The 25361-nt window shown below is 44.3% G+C and overlaps 1 protein-coding gene across 7 annotated transcripts in view; it reads right to left on the bottom strand.

The window, feature by feature from the left end:
* RFC1 (replication factor C subunit 1) overlaps nt 1-25361 on the bottom strand; it is a 191305-nt gene that overhangs the window by 4800 nt on the left and 161144 nt on the right. For 2 of the 7 annotated variants that reach the window (XM_085898572.1, XM_085898575.1), the window contains one exon: nt 19861-21442. In XM_085898572.1, coding sequence (XP_085754698.1) covers nt 21002-21442 — 441 coding nt within the window. In that variant the 3' untranslated portion in view covers nt 19861-21001. Of the gene's footprint in view, nt 1-19856; nt 21443-25361 lie in introns of those variants that run through there. The other 5 variants (XR_015062484.1, XM_085898580.1, XM_085898576.1 and 2 more) reach the window with 5 other exon arrangements.

The following is a 25361-nucleotide window of genomic DNA, read 5'->3' as shown; positions in this document are numbered from 1 at the left end:
ACCACTTGCTCAGGGTGATGGAGCACGAACTACTCGCTCAGGGTGACGGAGCACGAACCACTTGCTCAGGGTGATGGAGCACGAACTACTCGCTCAGGATGGCGGAGCACGAACCACTCGCTCTGGGCGACGGAACACGAAACACTCGCTCAGGGTGATGGAGCACAACCCACTCGCTGAAGGTAACGGAGCACGAACCACTCACTCAGGATGGCGGAGCACGGACCATTTGTTCAGGGTGGCAGAGCATGACCCGCTCGCTTAGGATGGCGGAGCACGCTCATGGTGGCGGAGTGTGAAACACTCGTTTAGGGTGGCAGAGCACAAAACGCTCACTCAGGGTGACAGCATGAAACGCTCTCTCAGGGTGATGGAGCACGAAACACTCGCTCAGGGTGACGGAGCACGAAACACTCCCTCAGGGTGACGGAGCACGAAACACTCCCTCAGGGTGACGGAGCACGAAACACTCCCTCAGGGTGATGGAGCACGAAACACTCCCTCAGGGTGATGGAGCACGAAACACTCGCTCAGGGTGACGGAGCACGAAACACTCGCTCAGGGTGACGGAGCACGAAATACTCCCTCAGGGTGATGGAGCACGAAACACTCGCTCAGGGTGACGGAGCATGAAACACTCGCTGAGGGTGACGGAGCACGAAACACTCGCTGAGGGTGACGGAGCACGAAACACTCGCTCAGGGTGACGGAGCACGAAACACTCGCTCAGGGTGACGGAGCACGAAACACTCGCTCAGGGTGACGGAGCACGAAACACTCGCTCAGGGTGACGGAGCACGAAACACTCGCTCAGGGTGACGGAGCATGAAACACTCGCTCAGGGTGGTGGGGCACGAAACACTCCCTCAGGGTGGCGGGGCACGAAAAACTTGCTCAGGTTGACGGAGCACGAACCATTCGCTCAAGGTCACGGAGCATGAACCACTCCCTCAGGGTGGCAGAGCACAAAACACTCCCTCAGGGTGGCGGGGCACGAAACACTCCCTCAGGGTGGCGGGGAATGAAACACTCCCTCAGGGTGGCGGAGCATGAAACACTCCCTCAGGGTGTCGGGGCACGAAACACTCCCTCAGGGTGGCGGAGCATGAAACACTCCCTCAGGGTGGCAGGGCACGAAACACTCCCTCAGGGTGGCGGGGCACGAAACACTCCCTCAGGGCGGCGGGGCACGAAACACTCCCTCAGGGTGGCGGGGCACGAAACACTCCCTCAGGGTGGTGGGGCACGAAACACTCCCTTAGGGTGGTGGGGCATGAAACACTTGCTCAGGGTGACCGATCACGAAACACTCCCTCAGGGTGGCGGAGCACGAAACACTCCCTCAGGGTGGCGGAGCACGAAACACTCCCTCAGGGTGGCAGGGCACGAAACACTTGCTCAGGTTGACGGAGCACGAACCACTCACTCAAGGTGGCGGAGCATGAACCACTCGCTCTGAATGACATGGTGGCAAAAGCGTCCGCAGTGAGTGAACAATTCGCTCAGGACGTCGCGCGGTACAACTATCAATTGGAAGGCATTCGGCAAGTTGCTTAAGCACTCATGCAAGCACTTCACTTAAATGGTTGACAAGGAACGGCTGGCCAGGCTGTTGCTGCATATCACATCGGATCCCTTTAACTTTAAAGCCAATCTTCACCGTACACGCAGCAGTTAATGAAATAAAATGAATTTGTTCAAATATTGACTTTATCCACATAGGAGTTGCAGCTTAATGCAGAATAACCCTGGAGACATCGCAAAGTTCAATCGCCCGTGTAATAACCACTGTAGATATTTCGCCATCTTGCCTACTCGTCTGTGCATGCATCACGTGGTACATCGGCTTGTGGTCCGTGCAAAAAGTTATCACCGTTTTTTTTTTTTTAACGTCCGTTTTTCACCAGATTTTCTTTGAATCTTTGATAGTATAGGCAGTCCGTCTGGAGGACAGGGCGTGAGGTCTTGCAGTGAAAGCATTAAATCATACAGCTCAATGAAGCTGGTTAATTTTGTCACGTTCCTAAATTTTTTTGTTTACTCAATATAATTCTTCAAACAGGAGAAAAAGACAAGTTTGATGCTTTGGAAATTTCACATTTTCTTGGTACCTCTGGAGAAGGAGGTAACATAGCCTTGCTTGCTTAAAGTAAATAGGTACATCAGCTAAGCGAAAAGACTCGTTATATCTTTAAATTATCAGATTTCACAACAGATTTCCACACTTCATTAGTCCGAACGATATCTGATCCTCAAGACCTAAATAATATTTCCATCATATACTTTAATTAGTCCGTGAGAGTAGATGGAGGAAAATCGTATCATGTAATGCATGAAATTGCTCCAAGCTCCTAATTTGAAAACTATAGGACTTACAAAAGCGATGTACACAACAATTTGTAGCAATGTCGAACAGGCATTCGATAATATCAGTGAGGAAAGTGAAAAAAACCCAAACTTTATCGTTAAGAAATCGTTGCGGCCTGTTCCAAGTCAAGGCATGGTTGAACAGGCCAAAAAACATGGCGGCTTACCCAATACCCTCTGCAAGGTTACCCAGGAAACATCCAAAGACTCCAGAGAGCGAGGTGGCTGAGGATCTCCTGATTAAATAATGCCATTAATTATCTTCAAAAGGAGATGTTTTAATTAACACAAACACATAATTTTCACTCTTGCACTTCCTTGGAGTTTTCTTTGGATGTGTGCAAAGTTTCAGGCTGCTATGTTTCATGGTTTTGGAGTTATGGAGGACACACACAGACACAGACACAGACACAGACACACACATCAGTATTGATGTAACTCGTGAGTATGAAATAAGGTAAATTTATGAATTTGTTGCGCACCTGAGACTGTCATGCACATTGTACAACAAAATCATTCATTTCAGGGTGCCAAGATGGTTGCCAGGTCTCTGAATGCAATGAATCTGTTCTTCCAAATGTGATGGATGAATTTTTATTTCTCAGACTCAACTTCTTTCCTTTCATTCACAACTTCATACTCTGATGCACATGAAAATGTTTCACTCCATTGTTATCTCCAGCACTGAAGGTGGACAGAGGTGATGTTTTCACTCCTGTTTGTCTCTTTGTTTGATTGTGTGTCAGAACGATATCTCAAAACATTGTGGGCGGATTCGGACAAAACTTGCTGGACAGGTTGTTTGTGTGACAAGGACTAATCGATTAATTTTTGTTGAAGATCCGGATAATAGAATCTTTAAAGTGATTATATCTTAAAAAGTTATGGACGGATTATGACAAAACTTGGTGGATGAGTTGGGTAGGTGACAAGAACAAGTCAGGGTTAGATTTTGGTTCAGGTCCGGATGTAGATCGAGCCTATCAGTGGGATACAAGACGTAAACTGTTTAGCCTGACAGAGGTATGTGCTCTACCGAGTGCTGTTCTAGTTTACTTCGGAACACAAGGTGACAATGCCCATATATGGTGAGAGTAACACGACAAGGGTGCACAGGTTCTGTCAGTAAAGGGTTTGAGTGATGTAATATTGTGAAACTATTCTATGTTATCTATCTAATAATATGCTTGTCAGTATGTCTGTTCCTCCATCACATCTCTGAGATTGTGAATTAAACGGATTTGTCATTATATGATATTAAGGTTTTATATACAGTATAGTACAGTACAGTTCACTACAGTATGGTATAGGCATCACAAAGAAGATAATTAATTTTGGATAATTTATTCACACAATTAGGGTTCTCACGATCACTTAAGAGTGGCAATTCCACGGAATTTCCATGAGACATATCTCTGAGATTGTGAATTTGAACCTGAAGGTAGTTTGGATAATTGTTCTTGCCAAACATATCTCCTGCAACCGAGATTGTGAATGGGGTGAAAGGAGAAGGTGGGAAAGCAAGTAATGAAGAGAAAGGACTGGGTGAAGTTGGTAATGCCATAATATTAAGGTGGACAGGGGAGGGGAAAGGGAGGTAATGAATAAATAATATGCAATGATGCAAGAATGCTTTGAAGACCAGGAAGAAAAGGTGAGGGGAGAAGATTGAGAACTTGTGCTTAGAGGAAGGGTGGAGGGGATTGAGGTCTTGGGGTTGGGGTGGTAGTTAAGGACTTGGGGCAGGACTGATTTAATCAAGCAACATGTTTAAGAAGTACATATCTCGACAAGATTAAATTCCCATGATATTTAACTGTTCTTTGCATCATATTGCTGAAGTCACATTTTACATGACCTGGAATTTCCATGCGTACCTGCGAGTTATATAAACTGTAGATGTGTTTAGAGATTCATCAAATGCAATGCTTTTTTCATTTTAACAACTGCAATTTTAGAAGTGAATAGGAAAGGATCCATGATATGAAGTACGTAGGAAGCTGGGCAACAGATGGCGAGAAGTATATTGAAGCTCAGCCCACTTACTTTGGCTGAGCATACACATTTGTCTGAGCTGTTCATGCCAGGCCAAGCTTTTTGTCTGTGCAAATGGAAGGTTGTTCACCTATTTCCACGCAGCATGTGTGATCTCCGCACAGGTTACTCTTGAAGTTTAGTGACTTCTCCACTGCTATCCACTTCCAAGCAATGTCTCATTGTGGTGAAGAGGCCCTCCGGCTCACTTAAAAGCACGGACAGATGGAAACCAACGCTGAAATTATTGATTAGCCCTCCTACTCATTCTGTCCCAGTTGGATGTTTTGTTTATCACGAATCACTCTCCTCTTATTTTGAACCAAATACCCCAGATATCGTACTGTCTCTGAACATCTGTTATACCAGGTGTTATGGAATATAAAGCTTGCCATCTGGCACAAAATTTCAACAACTACCACATGTTAATCTCAACTCTTGAGACCATTTGGAATAGCTTTGCTGAAATGAAGTTTACCTTTGGAACGTCTTCCAAAGCATTTCTGCAGCAATTCCTTGCACCGTTTACTGCATGCAGGGTCTAATGCCACAACCGAGCGACAACGTATTGCATCACACTTTCAGGAAAAAAATAAACATCATTTCGCTGGAAAGTTCTTCCTTCACTCTGGGGAATATGCGGAGATTAGTCATCGTGATGTTACATCAAAGGAAATGGAAATTCTTATTTTTCTTTCATCAATGTTTTGGATCATGGTCGGTGTTGAGAAAAAGAAAATGTGGAGTTACATTAAAAGTTCGTGTTTCCTTTTTGACCTGCTCTGCCAGTAATGGAGGTAGCGGATGTTTTTCTCCTCCAAATTCGAATGGCATCAGAGAATAGGATGGTTTTAAGTGAGTTATTACGTGGATAGTTTGTCACTTTCGTTTGTCATGCCATTGAATGGCTCTGAGTTTCAAAAGAGAATCATCTTTGCACCTCAGTTGACAAGTTGTTCTCCTGATTTGCTTCCTCGTATATCCACTGTGAGCCAGGGAGAAACTGCGATGATGATTCGCAAAATCGAGTGTGACTTGCCTTGCTGGTGGGATGTTGTCTATCCCCATGCTAGCATGACAGTTCATCTGGACATCTGTTGATGTAGTATCGTATTTATTGGATGGAATAGCCTGGTGTTGGCTTAACAGTTAAGGTGGCTGGCAGAAGATCTTAGGGTCTTGAGTTCAAGCCCCCTGTCGTGCCGTTGAATAACGACAGTTGTGTGGACTTGGCCTGTCATCCTTCCGAGGTGGGCAAAATGAGCACCAGCTTACTGGTAACGGGTTACTGCATCAGCAACACAGCCGTGCTTCCAGCAATGATGCAACCAGCAGCCACAGGCAGCATACAAAATTATGATTGGATGGAAGGTTTGTTTAGCTGCAAAATTTGTTGAAGCCAAATAGCTGCTCATGATTAGGATAATTAGCAAGGGAGCAAAATAAATGTCAAAGTTTAACTAGTAAATTGAAAGGGAAGAGAATTGTTGAAAGCTATTTAGGCCCACAAACCTGCTATCAAAATTATTACACTTTCCATCTACAAATACTGTACCAGTTATTTGGGCAATCCTTTATTGGACACGTCTGAGTCTGGCGGTTCGAACCCAGGCGGAGTCACACCAAAGACTTTAAAAATGGTAAGGACTGCTTCCTTATTTAACGTTCAGCAGTTAAATGATAGGGTATGGAAAAAATACTCTCCTCAATCTCAGCATGTTTGTGTGAAAGTCAAATCTGGTGTTGACTTATGTTTGTGTATGCATGTGTACATGATTTGTGTCGCAGCTCTTCCACGAGCCTAAGAACCTGTAGAAAAAAGCCGAGCGAGGAGGAGACTTGGAAGAATGAAAGAAATAGGGAGGTGGTCACAGGGGTTGAGAGCTGGCTGGATACAACCAGAAACTTTCAATCACAGAAGTGGAAGGAAAAACTGGGGAAGAAGTAGAAATGGAACAAAACATAAATATAATTCAAAAAAATAAAGAAGAGGGCAAGATAGTGCAGGGGAAACCCAGTAAACCGGAAAACCGATGAGAGTTGGGATTGTGGAGGGTTAGTGAGGGGAGCAAAGATCATGGGTGTGAACAGAGGATAACCTGAGAAAGTTGGTTCCACAGGGAATTCTTTCAAAGAAACTTGCTCTCCCTCATGCACAGATTTAACCCCTCTCGTCTTCAGTCGTCCTACCCTTCCTCCCTCCCATGGCTCACTGAAGCTTGTGGTGAGGCAGTTGGCCTGAAACAAGTTGCCTTTTCCTCAAGGAAAGCAAATCCAACTGAGGATAATCTCAGTTCTTTCCACAAAGCTCAGAACGTGAGTGTGTCTCCCCTCAGCAGAGCCAGAAAACAACATCTTTCAAAGCTCAAGTCTGAACTCTCAAACCTCTCTCCCTCCTCCAAATCCTGGTGGCATCTAATCAAATCTGTTTCTGGTGTATGTTCCCCCTCCATCCCCTCCCTCACCTCAAATGGCCACACTGCTGATACCGCACGTGATAAAGCTGAATGTCTGAACTCGGTGTTTGCAGCTAAATCTTGTGTCCGAAACCCATCACTTTCTGTACCCACTTTACCCAGTCGCACACAGCTGTCCCTGGACTCTGTGTCCTTTTCTCTTGATAAGGTGGAGATTTTGCTGTCAAACCTCGACTCAGATTCTGCAACCGGTTCAGACGGCATTAGCCCACGTGTCCTAAAAACCTGCTCCTCTGCTGTTGCTCACCCTCTCTGTTCTATTCACCCTCTCATTTGCTAAAGGTCATCTGCCATCTGCTTGGAAATCAGCAAACATTACCACGCTGCATAAAAAAGGTGTAAAAACAGATCCCTGCAACTGCAGACCAATCAGCCTTCTCCCAATCATCAGCAAGGTTATGGAATCCATCATCGCTTCAGACATTAAATCCTTCCTCTTCTCCAATGGCTTGAATTCAGATCATCAATTTGCTTTCAGACAAGGTCACTCTACCCTGGATATGCTGCTTCTGCTCTACCAACAATGGATGGAGGTCCTCAATGCCAGAGATGAAATCAGAGCTGTATCCTTGGACATATCACGTGCTTTTGTGTTAGACACAATATATTGCAAATCCGCGCCCGCCGGCGTGCGAACAGCCGCGTTACTCGAATCGAGGCACGTCGCCCACCGGACAGACAATTCTGTCATGACCCTCTCGGACCAACGTCGGGAGCTAGTCACGGGTAGTCCTTTCGACCTCACCACAATCGTGCCAATCGGCCACCCGTGTAGGATAGGGTTGTTCGCCAAACTCGACCTAAGTACCCATGCGGATGGTAAACCGGGCGATCGTACCTCGCCGCAGGTCGACTCCGGACACGAGCCGCTTGGGCGGCCTGTTCCATACTATCGGGATAACCGAGCGGTGTTATCGTCGACCTGGACGGTTCAGATTAATTACCGGGATGTTGCACCCACTACGAACCCCTTACGTGAAGGAAGATGGAGGGTCAATAAAGAAAAGACGAAGCGAAACGGGCACAGTTCAACAAGCAAGCATTTTATTTCCCGGCACACGGAAAGCACATATATACAGCCATACAGAATCAAAATGCACATAAAGCAAATGTAAGAGCTAAAACCGACTACGCGCACACACGGCAACACTTATACAGTTTTACTTCACAGACGGCGCCAACACACATTTACACAAAAGCAAAGGAAAGAAGCCACCCTCACAGACAAGGAGGCAGACGGGCCTGTAGGCCAAATGTGCGCGTGACCTGGAGGAGCGGCCAGGTCCACGAGACCGGGGAGGTCTTACCCGCGTCCTCGTGATGCGTTGGCGGGCAAGCCGCAAATGTGGCCGCGCCGCTGTGCCCCGACTCCGTGCTCCTTGGCGGGTTTCGTTGGCACCACGTTTGGAGTGGGGTGGGAACAGGGCCCCCTTTTGCACTATCTCAGCGTGGGGGAAAGGGGGAGTTGTTGATGCCCTGGGGGAGGGGAGTGGCTGGCTGGCTTGGGTCCCGCGACAAGACGAGCGATCCCCCACACCGCAAACCTCGTCGCCGTAATTCCTGCCTCGGACCCGAGCTCCCTTGCTTGCAGTTCCACCGCGCGCACTCGACTCCACTCCGCCAACGCAACGTTCCTTGTCCCCCAAGAGCAATCTCTCGACGACACTCACCAAGCAACTCCAAAACCCAACTCTCTTTTCAATTCGCCTTGCGCTCGCCTTTTTATAGGCGGCAGGAGCAGCCAATATGCAAATTTTAGGATCAGAACGTGATTGGAGGCGGGGCCACGCCGCCCCCCCCCCCGGTCAGCCATTGGTCGGGCAAAAATGGGCATGAACCTCTCCTGATCCTAAAATTTGCATATACGGACTTCACATACACACGCTTGGAGGCGGGGCCAAGCCGCCCCGCGCTCGCCAATTGGACGGAGGAGAAGTGGGCATGAAGCGTTTCTGATCCGAATTTCCCCTCGGAAAGGCCGCCATTCGCGCTCGAGGCTCGGTGCGTTCGGCACCAATCGCCGAACGGGCCCGAGACAGCCCGACGTTCAGTGTTCACAGGTGGTGCAGGAATGGCCGTGGAAGCGATGATGTGGGATGGATTCGTTAAGGTAAAGGCGAAGGTGGTGGAGGGTTGGCGTTGTGGTTGTTGTCTGCGGGTTGGAGCGTGGTTGTAGTTGGTGACGATGGCTGGCATGGTGGTTAAGGTGGTTGTTGTGTGATGGCGGTTGAGACGTGGTTGGTTCAAAATAACGACAGAAAAGAAAAAATGGCTAACTCAAAGCGTCGCAGCCCGGATGAATCACATAAATTCCCTCTATACAACGGGTTTGGGCTAACTACACATGTACCTATGAAGATATCTCACCTGAGGACTCTTTATGGTGTAATGCAAATTTCCACAACCGTAACAATATCATCGACACAAAGAACACACGACAACAGATAGGCAGATCCAGTATGGTATTGCTTTTGAAGAGGTTTTTTCTTTCAATCCGAAAACTTCCTCATTAACTCTTTGAACCCTGGCGGCTGGTTCACCGGCAGCTATTCAAACCTCCACCTATCCTAACCTATCATGGGCACCCTGCCCTGCTCACCAAACTCTCCTCCTATGGTATCCAAGGCCATCTCCATTCATGGCAGGCAGACTTCCTCTCCTGTCACAGACAACATGTGGTTCTAAATAGAGTTCTCTCATCCCCTCTTCCTGTCCAGGCTGATGGACCTCAAGGCAGCGTTCTGGGCCCTGTGCTTTTTCTGGATTTTATCAATGATCTCTCCGACTCTCTGGAAAATCCTCTTTATCTCTTTGCTGATGACTCCACCCTCTGCCGTACCATCTGTCAACCCTCAGACTGGCAATCAGCAGCCTCTTCACTCTCCGCAGATCTGGATAAAATCACAAACTGGTCCAACACGTGGAACACGTCTTTCAATCCTGACAAATCTCACACTCTCACTCTGTCTCTCCGAAAGGACCGTTTGGAAAACACTCCACTTCCCCATCTCCTTTCTCAACAATCCTCTTGAAGAAGACCTTTCATTCAAGCTTCTGGGTCTCACTATCTGCCATGATCTTTCCTGGGAAAGCCACATTTCAAACCTGGCCTCCAAATCCAGTCGCCGACTGGGTATCCTCCATCGTGCGAAGTCCTTCCTCAGCCCACCTGAGCTCCTGACCACTTACAAAGCTTTCGTCCGCAGCCTGATGGAGTACTGCTCTCCCCTCTGGGCTGGTGCTACTGCCTTCCACCTTTCTCTGCTTCACGCTGTGGAAACCAAGGCCTTTCGGATCATTGGTATCTCCCGCGATGAGACCGAATCTTTGGGTCTCTCACCGCAGGCAAGTCGGTGGTCTTTCTGTCTTCTACCGTCTCCTCTCTGGTCTCACCCCCCTGCTCTGTTTGTGATATTTCCACAGGGCGCTCAAGGTCCGCCAGCAACCCCCTTCTGATAAAACTACCAAAATCACAAATCACTGCTCACCATCACTCTTTCATTCCTCTTTTATTTCCTGCCTTTAGAATAAACTCCCACAATATCTTCAATCCCATTCTTCCCTCCAGGTCTTCAAAACAGCAGTTCACCACAACCTCTTGTCTTCACCCATCCAAAACCACTTATTTTCTACCCCTGTTAATCCACCACAAAGCCACCTCCTTCAAATTCCCTGCCTTCCTTCCTGAAATTTCCCTGTCGTATCAGGTCCTGAAAGTCCCTGTGGTGTCCATCTTGTGTTCCCCACCCCATCCCTTCCACAGATCTCCAAATGTCTCCGTTCCCCACTGTTTTGTCCTTCCCTCTCCCACTTCTCTTGTCTCCTGTCCCCCTTGTTGTGCGTTGTGTGGTAGTTCTCATACGAGCTTCGGCAATGTATATTAAAATAAAAACAAGGGAAGATGGTGCAAGAGCAGAAAGGAGACTGTAGACCACTGATTTGTCTGCGATGTGAAAGTGAAAGTAATGGGGAGATCCAAATGGGAGTTTTATCATGGGAGAGCCAAATGACTTGAAGGCCTTGGTTTCAAAGTGCAAGCATGTTGTAAGGCAGGGGCACCAGCCCATAGGGAAGAGCAGTATTCCTTGAAGCTGCAGCTGAAGTCCTTGCAAGAGGAGAAAAGAAGCACCAAGCCAAGGCTTTGCACGATGAAGGATTCCCAATCGGTGGCTGGACTTGGATGCCAACTTAGACGTAGTTTACCTAATAAAGATTACGGCTGATAGTGAGGTCCAAAATTTTGAGTGACTGAACATCTTCAATAGGATTGTTGAGGAAGTCGATGGAAGGGTTTGCTGGACTGGTACAGAGTGAGTGTGTGAGATCTGTCAGGATTGAATGACATATTACAAATGTTGGATCAGCTCTTGATTCTCTCAATGTCTGAAGAGAGTGAAGAGGCGATTGCCTGCCAATCTGAAGGATGAGGGATACTATTGCAGAGGGTGATCAGTAAAGAGGTGAAGAGGATTTTGCAGAGCCAGAAAGGTCATTGAGAAATATTAGGAAGAGTACTGGGCCGAAAACACTGCCTTGGGGGCACTGCAGCCTTGACGAGGAGAGGAGATGAGAGGATCCCTTTGAGAGTCACGGATTGATTCCGAGAGTGAAATAAGTTGGGAAGCCATGTGTGAATATGGCTTTGGATGCCATAGGCAGAGAGGTTGGAGAGCAAGATGGGGTGTTTTTTTTAAATAATTTTTCTTTAATCTGCAAAGTAATTCTTCACCATTGAGAGATGGAGAGAAAAACGATATATAGCTCAAAAAATTTATTGGGTACACTATGCTCTATTGGATCAGGCATTGCGTGGCGGAGGTATGCGTTCTACCAAGTGTCCTTGTAGTTTGATAAGTTTTTAGTTGAAAATGTGAGAATGATAATGGTTAAATCATGGAGGAAGTAAGCACAGATGAAAAGAAAGGAGAGATTGTGTAAGGTTTTCAACCCATGAGCATGTAACCTAGCAAATGCAAAAGCGAACACAACCTTGATATTGATACAACAAGAACAAGTATGGACGAGTAAATACTACAAAAGATTCATGATATGATATTAACAACTAGCAAAAGTATTTGTCCCGAGTGACACGAAAAGTTTAAGTTCATCTCTCAATTCTAATTATTTAATGGATTTGAAAAAGGTTAAAAGGTCCACCCACCGCAAAATTGTGGTGCAACATCGGGTGACGGAGGTTGAATTTGTTTAGAAAGAGGACAAAACATTCTGATTGCGAAATAAAATTTTAGCATCAACATCATTCATGCCTCTGTTCTCCCGTCATTTAAAAAGTGAATGTTGAGTTTTGCCAACGTGCGCAGCTTTTCAAACGCAGGGTGGGAAGTGGCCGCCGTAAACGGGAGACAGATGTCGCAGTTCACAACGTATCAGAGACACAGGGAACACACGACAACAAACAGGCAGACCCAGTATGGTATTCCTCTTTGAAGAGGTTTTTTTTCTTTCAATCCAAAAACTTCCTCGTGAACTCTTTGAACCATGGCGGCCGGTTCACCGGCAGCTATTCAAACCTCTATATACCTGAGCGGCCAGATTTTTCTTCAGGGAACCCAGGGTGGGGGAGCCGAAAGTACAAGGAGCTCAGGGTTCAAAAGATTAACTCATAAAATCCTCTATCCTTTGTGCTCATTGACATTTTGAATATGGTATTCGTTTAGAGGAAAGCATCAATAAAACTTTTTCAAACTTAAGTTTAACTGTCGATGCTTACCATTGCCATATTAATTTGAGTTTTTGCCCAACATCCAGGGTGCAACAGGCAACTAGCCCATCTATCGGGTGCTAGATGGGTCACGAAGCACTGCACTGAAGGAGGAAACTGTAGCCATATATCGTTTCTGTGAGCACTCGACATCACTCGGTATTGAGTGTACGTCATTGCCATGTTACAATAGATCACTGGGTTTATTTATTTTTCTCATCATCTTGCACAGGTTCTGAACCATTTCCTGCTGTGCCAGACTGAGGAAGACCATTCAAGTCTGGATGTGGTGACATAAACGGAAAGGAAGAATATTTGCAGATCAATGGGGGAAAAGGAGGGGAAGCAAAATCTCTTCTTTTGGTTACTTGCACAATTCAGATGTGAACACATTGTGCTCCTCCTTGTACTTGCAGTCTTCCTCTTCTTCGTTTGTATGCAGCACAAGGCAGGGTTTATTCTAACGTGCAGTTGTACCCCTTTTGTGCAGTTGTAAATTCAAAATGTGCAGTTGTAAATCCAGATTTGTGCAGTTGTCAATTTGTTCTTTGTTTGAATTTGCATGGCTAGGGTGTCATAAACTAGGAAGGAACCACAATAGACGTCACTGATAGTCTGATAGTTGACCAAAACTTATGTATTTATATATATATATATATATATATATATATATATATATATATATATATATATATATATATATATATATATATATATATATATATATATATATATATATATATATATATATATATATATATATATATATATATATAGTCTGAAAAGAGACGTCACAATAGGTATGGGTGACTGGTATATTTTGGTTTGCGGATATGCATCACGTGACGATGATTCATACCAAGAGTTACAGTAGCCCACTCTTAAATGTGTGTGTAATTAATTAGATATCGTTTTCTTGCAAAATAGCCATATATGGCAGATTGACAGATGAAACTGGTCAAGACACCCCTCAGAATGCACCACAGAGCATCTAGAAATCAAAAATTTTCTGGGGGAGACCCCGCAGAGCCACCCGGCGGGAGGGGATTACCCTCCCACACCCTCCCGCGCTCCGCGCGCCTTGCTCCTCCAGGTCTCGGCGCTGCTACGCGCCATGATGGCGCAGCCTCCATTTTTTCCCGCCCCCTGCCGTGCATCAGAGTTTGTGCAGTTGTAAATTTTCCTTAGAATAAACCCTGGCACAAGGATGTTTGGTGGCTTCATTGACTCAGGGCATGGCTGTGCCTCTGGTACAATGCCCTCTGCTGGTTACGGCAGGAATTTGGAATTTGTTCAGGGTGCCAGCGATAGCTCACCTACTCTTCACGAAGGACACCATAGGATCTTTAACATCCACCAACGATTGTTGGCTGACGGGCCGCCCGTTTAACGCCCATCTGAGATACAACAAACACAATGAATCATCTGCCTGTGAAACACCAGGATAACAGGCTTTATAGCTGGGTCGGGATTCAAACCCAGGCTTGACAGCTTAGAAGCCAGTGTGCACACCTCTAAGCCAGTAGTTCCCAACCTTTTTTTTTACTGCAGCCCAACATTGGCCACCAACATGACCTCCTGACCCCCAGGCTAATAATAAAATTTAAATATGTATAGAAATAGAAACGTATACATTCAAATTCTTTATTCAAAGTCTTGAAACATGCAAATGCACAATGAACCACTGGAAATGCTCATTTAATCACATGTAAACAAAATATTTAGTTGAAAACATGCAAACAAAGTTAATTTAAACAAAAATACGTGAGAAAAAAAACTCATTAGAAATCCTTCAAAATTCAGACGCTGCATTTTCTCAGTTATCCTCAGCTGAATATTGATGGAGAGGCGACAGCGCAAAGATATGTCGTTGGAAAAGGAAGTAGAACTTTCTCTGCCTGACGAGACAGAACAGGTTTACCTTGTAGGTGTGCCCAGAAGTGTGACTGAGAAACAAGCAAATTTCTCTCGCAGCACTTGATTTTCCTGCAGATCAAGGAGTTCTTCCTGGAATCTATCAACGTCATTCCAAAATTCATGGACATCCAAATCAAATGGATTTCGCACCCACCTGAAGATCGATATCATGTGGCAAGTATCCATCCATCTACGTTTGAAGCTTCACCAAGTGTTCTTGGAACATCTCAACCGGGTCTTTGATAGATACCTCTGCAGCATCTTCAAGAAAGGATTCTGCCCAGAAAATGCTGAAATTTTTCCCTTTGACATATTTTCCCACTGAAGGGCGAATTTCTATTCCTTTTGAATCAAGACATCTTCTCATCATCATCAACAGTGGTCTGATTTTGCCCCTGCATTTCATTGTTCAACTTGTTGAAGTGCTGCAAAATATCACTCAAGACAGCTTTGCCAGCCAAGCTTCATTCTTGAAGTGGTCAGCGAATGAACCATTTTTGTCTTAAACAAAATTGAATTTTCCGTTTTCAGCAACACAGCACGTGAAAGGATTATTTTCCACGAGAAAGCCAGCAGACTTCTGAGTGCAAGAGCAAGTGCTGGTGCTCCGATCCCATTTCTTCGCATGCAACATGGAACAGTCGAGATGTGGTGCCCTCGCTTGAATGAAGCTCACAATTTGGATCGCATCCTTTAGTACCAAGTGAAGTTCTGGTTGAATCTCATGTCATCAAGTTCTAGCACTGCATAAAGCGATAAATGACGACAATATCAAGGTTGACTTCTTTCACTTGCGTACAAAAACTCACTCGACTTCCCCCTCATGGCTGGAGTGCCATCAGTGCAACCAGCGCAGGAATCCATCCAGTAAAGGTTTTTCCGCTTTGAAAACAAACCACTCATCATTTTGAAAATGTCTTCACCAGTCATGGTGTTAAGTGTCTCACAAAACAGAAATTATTCAACAATGTTGTCATCTGTTTTGTATCGTACAAACACCATGAGCTGAGGGTTGTCCTCAATGTGTGCAGATTCGTCGATCTGAATCTCAAACTTTCCTGCTTGCTTCAGTCCATGAACAACTTCTTCGAGAATACCTTGTGACATGCGGTCAATTCGTCGTTTGATGCTGTCAGAAAGTTGGACCAATTCAAGCTTATTGAGATTGCCATCTCCATAGACAGTTCTGACTATTGCAAGGGCCATTGGCTTAACAAGTTCTTCATCAATATTGTGAGGCTTCTTGTAATGTGCCATTCTCCAGGTGACTTCAAACGATGCCTCCGTAACTTTTTCCAAAGAAACAATCCCTAAATTTTATGGAGCATCAAGTGTCATATGACATTAAGTCACAAGCTGCTGAGAACCCCCCCCCCCCACTCCCCACAACTCCAATTTGGGTCCCGACACGAGGTTGTCAGCCATGTACTTATGATAAGGACAAGGAAATAGCCCGATTTGTTTTCCTTTTTTGACCATTATAAGGAAGTCAGAAGGTCTGGAATCCAGCTTGAGGAATGAAGCAAATATATTTATCCCAATACTTAACGATTCAGCCCATCCAAGGATGATGTGCTGATGAGCCAGCTCATTGACTACCTCATGGGAGAAACAAATGGCATTTCCAAGGTCGGTGATTCTGGTTGGCGGCACTAAATGTTTTTGCTGTTGTCATTCTATACACTGATGAAGTAATCACGGTGAAGCTTTGGCAGGTTGCAGCTTCCCTTGGAGCAAGCAAAAGGGATCCAAAAATAGCTGGGAGCATGGGATGTAGATAATGAATGTGCTGCTTGAACATTAAAACGTTTAAATCATTTTTATTGCCAAGTCAAACAGCAGAAAAAATGAATTCCTGGTATTTGCACAACTTGTAATCAAGCCATCATTAGTTTCATTCCAAATAGCTACGATAAAATATTTTGGCAACATACGGTTAGACATCAGTATTTATTTACACGATTGTCTTATATTTACTCTGACAGCTGCAAGATCACTGTTAGCACATTTTCCTGGCTTGTTTGGTACTGCTTTTGGCTCCTGACCAATTGATCTAATGTAAAATTGAGTTTTTATGCAGTCCTGACAAAGGGCTCGACATTATGGAGCATTCTGTCCTTTAAAAATTAGCTTTAAGCTGACTGTCTTGTCTGCAGTTGTAAAATCTTACAGCATGTTTTATAAATCTCTAAAATGGCTTGAGCTGAAGAATGACCACCTTGCCTCATTTGGGCCCTTCCGAGCCTATAACTGGCATCTTCTTTTTATTTTGGCTTCTCCCATTTTTACTTAGGGTCACCACAATGCTGGTTGATCACCTATCTCCACTTAATCCTGGCAGTTACCCATTCTTCTTCTAATCCCTCAACTTCTAAATATATTGTCACCACATATTTCCATCTGGTCTTTGGCCTTCCTTTTCTCCTTCTTCCTGGCAGTCCCATCACTCGCCTCAAGACGCGCGCGCGCACGCACGCACGCGCACGCACGCACGCACGCACGCACACACACACACACACACACACACACACACACACACACACACACACACACACACACACACACACACACACACACACACACACACACACACACACACACACACACAACCAAACCAATTCAATCTCTTCTCGGCTGCCTTCATCGATCCTTCCACAATCTTTTGACTGACCCCCTTGATGTACTGGTTTCTAATCTTGTCCTTCCTCGTCACATCAGCATATAAGCCAAGTGTTGGCTTAGTGGTTAGGGTAGCTGGCTTGGAATTATAGGATTCTGAGTTCAAGCTCCATTGGCAGCTGTGGTGAAGTAACACCAGGTGGGGTTAACTCAGCCTGCCATCCTTCTGAGGTTGGTGAAATGAGTACCGGTGTACTGGTATAGGAGCACAGCAGCATAGTTGTGCCCCAATAAAATGATAGATACCTGGCAGCCAAGCTGCTGTATGAAAGAAGGACATCATCTAATTTGTATTTGGTTTTTGTTTCTCTTTCTTTGATGTTGCCCAAGTTTCCACACTCCATAACAAAGCTGGTCTCACAACTGTCTTGTAAATACTTTTAGATCAAACAACATTCCACTGCGCTTCCTGCAATTATTCCAACCAGAACGAATCTTTTTTTTGAAATTTCCATTCGCATCTTCTTCCACCACTGACCCCAGATAATTGAAGTTACTTACTTTCTCCAGATCTTCACACTTACAGCCTGATCCTCTTCCCTTGGCTCAAATTGACAATTCATATATTGAGTCTTTGGTCTACTGATCTTCATGCCCCAATCTTCCAGCACTTGCCTACAATGGCCATCACATCCTGAAATGGCTTCTTTATCAGTAGTTCTCCAAAAGAAATTCCGATAAAAACTTGAGTCCCTTCCAAACTAACAAAACAAAAATATGAACCTGAAAGCCGGTTGCACAGAGAGTCGCTTCAAAGAAGGCGTAAGTTTTTTTTTTTGTTTTTTTTTTTACAGTGAGTCGGGTTTGTCAGCAAATTTTGCAAATTTCCTCTGAACTGAAGATGCTCATGACAATTGAATTCCTGCCATTTGAATCAACTGTCACTTGTGGTGAGACGTCAAATGTTAACGTTTGAGCATTATTTTCAATTTTTTTTTTGCATTCTCTTCTGACATCTTGTTTATGATTCAGGGGCCATCACCAGGGTGCTGCTGATCTTCTTTCAGAAACTTATGACAGTGTGTACATTGTACTAAAATTCTGAGTTTTTGGGAGTATTGTTCAGATAACATCAAATACACGAATAACTAGAATGGCACTCGGTAGAGCACATACCTCCACCAGGCTGAACAGTTTATGTTTTGTATCCCACTGATTGGTTGGATTTGAATCGGGACCTCCAAGATCTAATTTGCTTGTTCTTGTCACATACACTACTCGACCAAGTTTTGTCCGAATCCGTTGGATAACTTTTTGAAATATCATGTGATACAGTATCTAGTTTTTGGCCCCATCTCTCAATGGTGAAGAATCACTTAAAAAATTTTTTTCAATTTCTTGCATCCGGATCCAGATTCGGACCTTCACCAAATTCGAATTGATTCGTGCTCATCATATATCCAACCTGTCCACCAACAAAATTTTATCGATTCTCCCTTGAAACACATCCAACCTGTCCATCAAGTTTCATGTGAATCGTTCCACAACTTTTTGAGACATCATGCTACATAGTATATCGTTTTTGGACCTATCTCAATGGTGAAGAATCACTTAAAAATTCTACTGCCGGATCCGAATCTGGATCATCATAAAAATCTAAACATTTCATCCTTGTCAAATACCCAAGCTCTCCACCAAATTTTGTCCAAATCCATCCACAACATTTTGAGATATCCTATTCACAGACAGACAGACAGACAGACAGACAGACAGACAGACAGACAGACAGACAACCAAACAAACAGGCAGCGGTGAAAACATAACCTACGCTCACCTTCGGTGGCGGAGGTAATAACATCAATGTGAAGCGATTGTACCTTCTCCATAAACCAGGTGTACTCGGAAAAATGTTCTTTATTACCCAACACTTTACAGTAAAGAATCAAGAAACCGAAAACAGCACGTATACTTTACATGGTCAGAAGTACAGTGTAATTTACTGTTTTGTATTTCATGTTTAGTTCAACGTGCTTTGTTTTGCATTTGTTTTTTGCGTTCTTTGTTGTGAAAAGTCAGGTAGAGAAGGGTACTTATACACCTTGTTTGTCGAGGAGATGATGGCTTTGGCCAAGTCAAATCGATCAGATCGCTCTTGATATATTTTGGACTTTATAAGAGAGATATAATTATTGACTGACCTGTGGTTTATCTCATGAGCAATAAGACGCCAGAGATGATGTATTAAAAATGTTTGTAAAATATATTGTTACGGGCCGGGGGTCGGCCGCCAACCGACCGCTCTGAACGGAGCCGCAAGTCCAGTCGGCCCGACCGATCGCCCGGAATATAGATCGCCGCCCGGATAACTCCGAGCGACGGGTCCTTGCACAAGAACCGAAATACGCCAATCGGCAGATCACGTGGGGTAGGGTCGATTGCCAATCTTCAATGTACCTAAATACCCACATGATCCAACTCCCGGGGTATTCCACCTCGACGGATCTCGTACGGAACAAACCGCCGAGGCGAGCTTGTCCGTGCGCGATTCCGAGCGCGTAATCGCCGAGAACCGTCGGTCCAAATGTCCCCCTATTACGGCAAGCCAACGGCTTTCTAACTCCCAACACACGAAATGTTCAGTCAATGAGGGAATGGACGAAACGAGCAGGTTTACATTCACACAAGGACATTTATTATAATAAAACACGTATGCAATTAAATAAGGCAAAACACGTATGCAATTTTACAAGCAACAAAAGCACGACAAAAGAACTACAACTGTCTATAAGCAATTATTAATGTACAGTCACTTACACAGTTTTACTTACGGGACTCGGCGCCACAACATTCATTCGAAAGAAAAGCAGGAAAAAGACCCCATCAAAGGCAATGGGGTCAGACTGGACCTCTTGGGTCTTTATGGCGTGGGACTTGGCAAACCGAACGAGTCCCACGAGACCGTTGCAGGTTACCTGCACCCTCGTGGTGTCTGGCTTGGGCGACCCGCGACGTCCCGTCCCCACAGCAGCTAGCGTAGCCACGGTCGAGCTCGGGCCTTCCGTGTGGCAGGCGAGCTCTCTCCGGCTCTCTCCACACGAACGCGCTTGGGCGACCCGCGATGCTCCTTCCCCACGGCAGCTAGCGTAGCCGCGGTCGAGCTCAGGCCTTCCGTGTGGCAGGCGAGCTCTCTCCGGCTCTCTCCACACAAACGCGCGGTTTGCGCGACACAGCAGGCAAGGCTGCGCCTACAGCTCGCGTCTCCTTCGCGACGCCCGGACTTCCACACAGCTCCTTGACTTCCTCCCGACTCCCCTAACTGCCGAAGCAAAAAGCTTACTCCTCCCACGGGACTCAGCACACGAACTCTGCCACGGGACTCCCACGAACTCAGCCCTACGCCCCTACCACGGGACTCTCACGGGACTCTTTTACAAACTCTCCTTGAACAAAGAAAAGATGTCCTCTTTATCCTTTGCACCCCCTCCCCGCACCCGGCGTGACTCATGCCCTCGTGATTCACCCCCCCATCCCCCGCTCAACCACGGGTGGGAGGGAGTTGTTGACGTCACGGGATGGCAGGGTTCTTCTTCCTCTTTGCAGAAGAGGGGGAGGGACGTCTCTATTGTTTGCTCCCTAACTATTAAATCGAACCGCAGCACATCTAATCGATCTCTGAACATTTAAACAATGGAAGTTGAGCTATCTCGGGAACATGTAATTATCGACATAGCTGACTAAGGGAACCTGTATGTTGTGTGCAATTGAATTCCAAATTCGTAACAATATGATGACAATTCAAACAAGCAGCAGGCCCAACACCTGCATATCAGGAGAATGATGATGATTATGGCAAGCAGATTAAACGTTACAGTATCAGGAAATTCCTGGTTGACCACTGAAGTACAACTATAGTGGTAATGTACAATATTGCACGATGTGGAAAACCCTTGAAGGTTGTGAATGTGAACATTTGTGAAATAGGTTGTATTATATGCACTTGAGATGTACGACGATGACGATAATTATTATTTGTTTGTCTCGTAAATTTAGCACAATGTACACACAGTAAATAAAAAATAAATTGCACTAATTCTCTGAGTGCAAAAAGGCAAAAAACGAATCCTTGACATCTCGCTCGAAGTGACAGTTGATAACAGTAAGGAAAATGACCACAGGGACACAATGTCCCATTGGAATTGCAACACAAAGAAGGGACAATGGTGATGCGGTGAACGGTTTTTTCAAGGGCAGATAAAAAGTTATCAATAAAATGACACGTACCGTCAGCATGCATCCTTCCATGTATCTGCACACCCATAGGGAGGAAGGGATAAAACACAAAGGAGAGGATCCTCAGCCATTCCATACATGTTAAAGTGCTTACAAACTCAACTTCTTTGGTAGCTGTAATTGCATTTTTTAGTATTTAACCTTTTGACCTCGCCCCAGGAGACAGGGCCAAAAATGATACTGCTCATGCACCTTATTGCCATGTGGTGATCATAACTAACACGTTTGGTGAACTTCAGCACAACCATTTACGAGGAAATAGCATGACGGATAGATGGAGCCGATTACAATATTTCCACCCCCAATATGTTTTTTTTTTTTTTTTAAAGCGTGCAGATAAATCCATTTACTCAAAATAAAAAATTGAGTGTTTAATCACATTTACTTGCCTGCTTGTTTTGAAAGGCCACGTTATTGGGAAGAAGAAAGAAGAAAGAAAGAAAGAAAGAAAGAAAGAAGAAATCAAGAAGAAGAAAGAAGAAATAAAGAAGAAAGAAAGAAAAAGAAGACGAAAGAAAAAGAAGAAGCAAGAAAGAAGAAAAAGAAAGAAAGAAGAAGGAAGAAATAAATAAGAAAGAAAAAGAATCAGGATTGGAGGTTAATGTAGCAGATTCGATGGAAAAAAATTATTATTCTACCAAAGTAGGAACCCTTAAGGACACAGAAGCAGCACACAATTGTACACAAGTAATATTTCTCGAGCAACAAAAAAACATTATAAAAGTACAGTACATAGAAGCACACAAACAACAAGAACACAAACCAGTTAAAGTTAAGATTAGAATGCAAAACATAATTACTTTTTTTCAGCAAGTTAAATTTTTCACTTCACAGCAACCACAACAACCACCATCACCACCAAGTGTTATAAAAGATCCTTTTTCGTGTGTTTTACTTGTTATTACATCTTCATTGTGACTCAGATACACATGTAATATGTTTGTGAAGTACAACATCCTATCTTTTAATTAAACCCGTAAGTAAAGCGACGTGTCGGCACGCCTCGTATTATTGATTATAGTTTATTTGTAATTGTACTGGAGCATTCATTTTGACTACCTTGTATAATTTTTGCTGCATTGGTGTGTGACAGTAACCCCAAAACGTTATCTCAGTCCATTAAGTTGTACAGAATTAGACTTTTGTTTTACTCCTTTGTTTAAAAAAATAAAACAAAAAGAAATTGTGGGCGAGAAGTGAAGGATGAGAGGAACAACTTTGAGCATTCATCAAGATGATTTACCGGGCTAGGTTTGTGTTTACAGATTCACATAAAATTGGGCATCACGCAAAAGGTGCTTGTCCGCTCATGCACGTAACAAATAATATAAGCAAGGTCCTAATGCGTATGGAAGTACACACGTACAGCACAGTTACCCTCCCACTTTCCTTCAATTTAACATTTGCAATAAAAAGTGGATTATGTGCAACGACATGGTAACCATCGCCAGGGTGCTGCTGATGTTGATGTGTTACCGGAATAGGAAAAAAGCAAACAAACAAAAAATTGGTGCTGAGATCAAGGTCACCGTTTTCTCGCTTGTCGAGTGGTTTGGAATTTATGTGCAGGACAAGGCTGCTCTGGATATTTTCATTGTACAATCACCAAGAAAATTGTCACTTCTCATTATGGTTACACAATGCCACGACTGCTTTGATTCATCCATATTTTATTTAACAGTCTGCAAAGCGGTCGCTGTCAGTGTGGTCATACAGAAAATGTACCACACATGGTAATCGTGTTTCATAATCATTTCAGATTCATAAAAATATACTGCACTTATTTTACTATACTGTCGTCTCTGCAGATGTGGTCCCTATCCTAACATCCAGAGTAATTGAGTGCCATCAGGCCGGACGGACTGCAATTCTCCTCGTTCTCTCACTATGTCTCTTCCAGCACGGATCGATCCGATGCATCCAAAGTGCCACCGCAAAATATGGCAAAAATATCAAAGCCATGGTCAGGTGAGAACCCCAAACCCAATGGAAAAAACAACAATAAAAGCCTCCAGGTATTTTGGGTGTGCACTTCACAGTGAGTTACGTACTCACTATGAAAACAAAATTTGCCTCATTGTCAATAATTGGCCAGCACGGATTGATCCGATCATTTGCCCTTTCCTGATAAGCGCCCAAATTCAGCCAAGTTGGAGGACAAAAGTGCGTGCCCCTTCTGCAACCACTCTGTACCCAACATTGAGCTGCTCTGCCAAGCTTGTAAAAACAACATAACTTACTGTATCGCCTCTGTAAGTACTTCAATGAAGAATTATTCTGAAAGGTTCATCCAACTATGCTATTGGAAAGAAGCAATGTAAAAATTTTCATTCAAGTTAAAAACTATGGCATTAAAAACAAAATCTCCAATTAAATATTGCTTGTGGAAATACTTTTCTAACCATTTTGAAAAGCAATTTCAGAAAGTGTTTTTTTTTCTTTTCTTCTGATTTCGTCGAGAAAATGATTGACAAAAATGGTTTTGTCACTTTTCACGATAGTATAGCGCCACCTGATGAAAGCCGGTCGCTGTGGATATCATGGATTCTGATGTAACATGTTGTGTTACAGAGCCGAACCAGTTTCTTGGCAAGGGTTATACTTGGTGGTTTGCCATTGCCTTCCGAGCAGTAGTTAGGGCAGGAATTTGCAATTTGTTCATTGGGCCAGCGATAGCTCATTTACTATTTGCCAAGGACATCATGGGATCTTTAACGTCCACCAATTAATGCTGGCAGATGGGAAACCTAGTTTAATGTCCATTCAAGGGGCAGCACACACATTGATGAAACACCGGCATGTCAGTTCATAGCTGTGTCAGGATGTGAACCGAGGCCAGACAGCTTGGAAGCGAGTGTGTGTACCTATAGGCAGGGTTCACACAGCCAAGGAAGACCAAATTTCCATTTTTCTAGGATAAAAAAGTTGTTTTTCAGGACTTTTGATACAAATGTTTTTTGCAAAAGTGACAGTGGAATAAACCACAACAATAATAATGAAGCCTTGTTTGTTTTCTGTTATTCCATTGAATATTTCAGTAACCAGAAACACCCACTCCTTTTGGGAGCAGCGTAGGGGAGCAAATATATTCCATGCTGTGGCTAATAATCCCCCGTCTGCAGCAGGGGTCAGTAAACCACTTGCACTGTGACCCGTGTGCTGGCGAAAATCGTGTCGTCTCCCATAGACCCCCTTAATGAGCGCAAGTTTTGATCTGGTCTCCCACACAGATTGGCCCATCCCTGTTTTTTATGACACACACACACACACACACACACACACACACACACACACACACACACACACACACACACACACACACACACACACACACACACACACACACACACACACACACACACACACACACACACACACACACACACTTCCCAGCAACTTTGGCCAAAACAATGCAGAAATCAAGAAAATGACGAAATACCAAGATCTCAAAAAATAAAGTGAAAATATCTTGCAAGTTGAAGAGATCCGAAACAAGTAGCGGTACATTTAAAGTACACCGCCTCCATGCCAAATAAATAAACAAATCCTCCAGCGCGTAACATTGTCGGGGTGCCTTCGGCACCCGGCGCTGCCACCTTGCAGCACATGGAGTCGGAATTGGAAGGGAGCGGCGTACAATAATTGATTGATGAATGAATTGCATAATTGAAATAAATAATTATTGTAAAATAATTATTTTTTTTATCAATTGACTAATAGCATCCCAAAACCACCACTGTTTCATCCGAATCTAACTTTTTGAAAATTAAGCAATTAATCGAAAAATGATTAATTGATTAATCAATAAATCAACAAGACCCTTTATAGCTAAATCACTTGGTCACTGTCATGTCCAAATATTGGCTCCCTAGCTCAAAATATGCCTGAGATATTGCCAGGATGAGAAATAAAATAAATAAGTAATTAATAAATCG

The sequence above is a fragment of the Eptatretus burgeri genome, chromosome 10 (assembly GCF_056783735.1).
Source record: "Eptatretus burgeri isolate ZD-2024b chromosome 10, Ebu_testis_v1, whole genome shotgun sequence".
Taxonomy (NCBI): domain Eukaryota; kingdom Metazoa; phylum Chordata; class Myxini; order Myxiniformes; family Myxinidae; genus Eptatretus; species Eptatretus burgeri.
Note: the sequence above shows the minus strand (reverse complement) of the source record. Positions and strands in the feature narration are given on the sequence as shown.